Source organism: Poromitra crassiceps (assembly GCF_964638095.1).
Source record: "Poromitra crassiceps genome assembly, chromosome: 18".
NCBI lineage: Eukaryota > Metazoa > Chordata > Actinopteri > Beryciformes > Melamphaidae > Poromitra > Poromitra crassiceps.
In genome coordinates, this window is record NC_139636.1 from 13,243,695 (window position 1) to 13,248,823 (window position 5,129).

Sequence of the window (5,129 nt, forward strand, 5' to 3'; positions counted from 1 at the left end):
ATTCACCCTGCACACACTCTGTCTGTGTTGTCTTGTCTGTGTGTTCGGGAGCAATTTGGGGTTCAGTATCTTGCCCAAGGACACTTCGACATGCAGACTGGAGGAGGCAGGGATCGAATCACCGACCCCTTTTATCCAAAGCGACCTCCTGAGCTACTCTGTACAGATGCTTATGCTGCGTTTGAGAGATGTCAGAAAGTCGGAAATTCTCAGTTGCTATTAGGAACAAAGCAATTAAACTGCCCGTCAAGTTGTTATTCAAGTAGTGGTCGTTCAAGTAGGACACTCGAGCAAGAAGTGGGTTTTAAGTACAACCCTAGTATAGCAACAGAGAACTTCTCACTTACGACTTGTAAGTGGAATGCAGCATCAGCGCCTGTATTCCACCGTTGTTGGCGACTTAGACCAGTCCATGATGAGTCATGTCAGACCAGTCCACGATGAATCATGTCTGCTCTCGGCTCTTTCCAGGTCGATGCACTGGTGTGGAGGTTCACTCGTACGAGAGGAGTGGGTGCTGACTGACCGACAGTGCTTCTCCTCCTGGTAACTTCATTACTAGCATCACTTTCTCCCCTGCTTGCTTCCCCCCTTGCATTTTTCTTTGATACAGTCAGTGTATTAAATCTAATACTTGCTCCATGAAAACATATTGAGTATTATTTGATCATATATTAACCCCGGTCCAATGCCTCTCCAGTGTTCCAGAGCTGAGCGAGTATCGGGTATGGCTGGGAGTCTCTGATCTCAGAGAGGGAGCTCCTGACTGGTCCAACAGGCAGGAGCTCAGCATCGCTCATGTCATATGTGGCCCTGAGGGCTCCAACCTGGCCCTCATAAGACTGTCTAAGTGAGTGGCTAGAAAAAATTATCTCAAAGATATATTGACCTAACTCTGTGTGTGTGTGTGTGTGTGTGTGTGTGTGTGTGTGTGTGTGTGTGTGTGTGTGTGTGTGTGTGCGTGCGTGCGTGCGTGCGTGCGTGCGTGTGTGCGTGTGTGCGGGCATGCGGGCGTGCATGCGTGGGTGTGTGCTTCATTTGCAACACAGTCTCACAGACAATTGTAAAATAGCAACGTTTTGGACCAACGTTGCTATGTTACAATTTCGGCTCCAAAATTGTAAAATGGTAACGTTCTGAGATCTTAGGGTTAGGGTTAGGGTAGGGGGAGGGGTTAGAAACTGAAGATCTCCATAAACCACGCCCACCCCTGTAGAAACGTACGTTACCATTTTACAATTTCGGAGCCAAAATTGTAACATAGCAACGTTGGTCCAAAAAAACGTTGCTATTTTACCATTTTTTTTGGAGATCGGGTTGTCATTTGAGGCAAACAGCAAATCCAGCTTGTGTTTGTATTGTCTCTGCTCCAGGCCTGCCTTCCCTGCAGAGAGCGTCCGCACCATTCAGCTGCCTGTGGCTGGATGCTCCATCCCAGAAGGAACAATGTGTAAAATGTATGGATGGGGAGAAACCAAAGGTAATGCTATTCTATTTCACTAGAAAAGTACTGTAGGATTTCTACAATCGCTGCATCTCTATGTGCTAAAACAGAACAGAATGACTGAAGGGTTCCTGATGTTCCTGTGTTTCAGGCAGCGGTCATGATGATGTGCTGAAGGTGGTGGACCTGCCCATCGTCAGTAATGAGAAGTGCAGAGAGCAGCACAGAGGAAGCCTCCACATCGCTGACAATAAGATCTGTGCAGGAGGCAAGAGGAACGAGGGAGTGTGTGAGGTAAACTTACTTACTGTCATCTCAGCAACTCTTCTCTCTCACGTGTTTTACCAACCAGGTATGAGGCCAAATAACATTGTCGTGGTTCAAAAATGCAAACTCCTCTCTAGAATTCACGCTAACACTTCATAATAACTGCAGTGGTGGCCCTGGCCACCCATGAAATCTCATTGGCCACCACAAAATCCTGAGGGCGCCGGCGTCCACGGCTGACATCCCTGTCTTTCAGAGGCTGTAGCGGGCTCATTTTTAAAGCTAGAGTGAAGAGTCTGGTACCATATGAAGCTAGAAGACCTAGGGCAGGGCTTTTCAAAGTGGGAGGTGGGCCTCCCCAGGGGGGCTCCAAGAAGTTTCAGGGGAGGTTCAGTGAATGGAAGTGAAAAGTACTTATTAAGAAGATCATAGAATAGCCTAAATGTGTGTGATTTGATTAAAGAGATAGCTCACAGACAGAGATACAGTAGTTTTGGGGAATTTGACAGTTTTCCCACTTTCCCAGAGTCACAAACTAATAAATGCCTTCAGACAGACCTTTTTATGTATGTAATGGCAATATCAGGCTATGTTGGCTCATTTGTTGAGTCTGTATGAGATCAAATAACATAATCCTGATCCCATAGGCATTCAGGATTTGAGCGATGGGGAGGCTCCTTTTCCCAAGCTTTGTCTGGGGGAAAGCCTCAGGAGTAGGATATGCATGGGGGGGGGCGGGGGCCTCTGATGACTGCTCCTAAACCTGGGTGTGATTTTTATCATGTTTTACAGTTTAGTCTCTACTTGTAAATGTAACCGAGGGGAATCAGCGCGGATTCCTCGTGAGTCCAGTGTGGTAGCGAGTGGATTGGTTAAACTCACTCCCCCAGTATAAAGGCAAGTTAATCCGCTCCGCCAAGGGAGCTGGCTCTCTTGGAGCAGTGGTTAACTTGTCGGACTCCCAAGCCGAAGGTCGGCGGTTCGTGTCCACCCCTGGGCAAACATGGGTTGCTGCAAGTACCACCTACAGTACACAACGGCGTTAAATAAACAAACCGTTACTTCTTGGAAGAAGTGATAGTTCCTCGATTTAATGACGACATTTGCTTTGTGGTTCACAGCACCTTGAAAGTTCAGGTTGCTCTAAATCTCGAACAAATGTTCTTTGAGACCGCTTAGCATCCGATCCATTGTAAATAGAGCAGCTTCAGATTTCTGCCCTAAATAACATCACAGAGCAGAGCCTTGCTTGTCTAGTTTCTAGCCTTGGAAGAGATGTTCTGCCCATGTTCACAAATACCGATGGAGCTGTCAATCACTAGGAACATACACTGTATATATTGCTGTAATTCAACCATCTAAAAAATATAAACGCTGGTGATACAATAGCCATTTCTCAACCACTGCTGTATAAAAATACGCTGTTTATTTTGTGTTTTGCAGAGGGATTATGGCGGCCCCCTGGTGTGTCGTGATGGAGACGTCAGGGTTATCCTCGGGGTGAGTGTCCATGGTCGAGGCTGCGCTCGGGCCAACCAGCCTGGCATCTTCATCAACGTGCCCTTCTACACGGCGTGGATCCACAAGGTCTTCAAATACTACCCCAACCTCGAGAGTTCGTAGAGACTCACCACAGACTGAAAAAAAACACATCAGCAGGGGACTAAAGCACACCTGTTTCTCCAATTCCAGTCCCAATGACTTCTGCATTGACCGTACGTAACCCAGAGATCCATTAGAAAGTGATCTGGGGATGGATGAGCGACTACCATGATACTTAGAATTACACACAACAAATTAACAGATAGCATGCCGAGTGTGAGTCAGTTGAAGGTAATTGTGAAGGATAAAAGAGAACACTGTTTAGGTCCTAGATGGAAGGAATGAACTGCTGAAGCAACTGACTGTAAAAGATGGGACGTGATACAGCGAGTACGCAAGCAAGGATGTGTTTGAATGAGTTGTGAGCAGACCTCGTGAAATCAGACAAGACAAACATTTGGTTTTCATTCATCATCGGTGGTTTTCGTTTAGTAGCCGATCCACCGGAGTGGTATGTGTGCGTGCGAATACTCTCTTTATTCCTGGCATTACTTGAATGTTTTGGACACCAAAGTGCAGTGGTTCAGTGGCTCCCTCTGCAGAGTGAATCAATGGGCCACTTAGAGAAGCGTTCAGTGGTAGGGCACTGCTAAGGGCGCTCAGTTCTGCGCAGCACCACGGGCTTAGACGAAGTGGTCCTAAACTGTATATAGTATTTTAATGAGTGTATTTGTAACACTCGAGAAGTGATTTGGGTCTTATAGATCTGCGACGAGAGGAAGTTAACGTGGCGGTAGGTAGATTGATGATGTACAATGTGATCGAAATTCTCCATCAAGTTTCTCATAATTATGTCAACTGTACGGAGACGCCAAACCTAACTCTAATATTCTAATGTTACCGCAAAGCCACCAGCTGTATATAAATAAACACGCTCTTTCCATTCTGTATAGATCAAAAGGAATGTATGGCAGGTTAGCCTTGATATGATTAAAAACAAGTATGGCTACACAAGCTCTCTCTTGACCTGCTCTGTCCCCAACACCTTTCTTATTCCATAATGTGCACGTCTAGCTGTGCTAGCTTGTCTGTTTGGGTGCATCTGTGTGTGTGTGTGTGTGTGTGTGTGTGTGTGTGTGTGTGTGTGTGTGGGCACGCGTGTGTGTGTGTGTGTGTGTGTGTGTGTGGGCGCGCGTGTGTGTGTGTGGGGGCGCGTGCGTGTGTGTGTGTGTGTGTGTCTGCGTGGGCGCGTGTGTGTGTCTGTGTGTGTGTGTGTGGGCACGCGTGTGTGTGTGTGTGTGTGTGTGTGTGTGGGGGCGCGTGTGTGTGTGTGTGTGGGCACGCGTGTGTGTGTGTGTGTGGGGGCGCGTGCGTGTGTGTGTGTGTGTGTGTGTGTGTCTGCGTCGGCGCGTGTGTGTCTGTGTGCGTGGGCGCGCGCGTGTGTGTGTGTGCAGGAGAGACAGCAGAGAGAGAGAGTGAGCGAGCATGCGTGCGTGCATGGGAGTTTGCGCATGTTTGAACCTGAGCTGAATGAATGATGCTCTCCCCACACTCAGACCCTGGCGGACGTCCAGTCCCAATGCACTCTGGATATTAGTCTGACAAAGTCTGTCACTTCAAACTTTGTCTGCAAAGAGGAGACGCTCTTCATAACTCCATCACTGTCTGTTATGAGTGCTTCACTGGGTTGACTGAATGCCCCTTCAAACAAATTAACACGCCTCTTTTACCACTGTAAATGACAGATCATAGCTTTATTTTATAACTACATTATGTCTGTGCGGGGAAGTGTGTGTGTGTGTGTGTGTGTTGTGTGTGTGTGTGTGTGTGTGTGTGTGTGTGTGAGTGTGTGTGTGTGTGTGAGTGTGGGTGTGTC

The 5,129-nt window shown here is 47.4% G+C and overlaps 1 protein-coding gene across 1 annotated transcript in view; it reads left to right on the forward strand.

Annotated features, from left to right (window-relative positions):
• The window catches only part of hgfb (hepatocyte growth factor b), a gene marked incomplete at its 5' end in the record, with an annotated part of 27,708 nt that extends 24,148 nt beyond the window's left edge, over positions 1 to 3,560 (forward strand). The window contains 5 exons of the mRNA XM_083654494.1: positions 472 to 546; positions 701 to 850; positions 1,374 to 1,480; positions 1,596 to 1,738; positions 3,155 to 3,560. Of these exons, the coding sequence (XP_083510620.1) occupies positions 472 to 546; positions 701 to 850; positions 1,374 to 1,480; positions 1,596 to 1,738; positions 3,155 to 3,334 (655 nt within the window). The 3' untranslated portion in view covers positions 3,335 to 3,560. The remainder of the gene's footprint in view (positions 1 to 471; positions 547 to 700; positions 851 to 1,373; positions 1,481 to 1,595; positions 1,739 to 3,154) is intronic.
• Between the last annotated feature and the right edge of the window lie 1,569 nt (positions 3,561 to 5,129).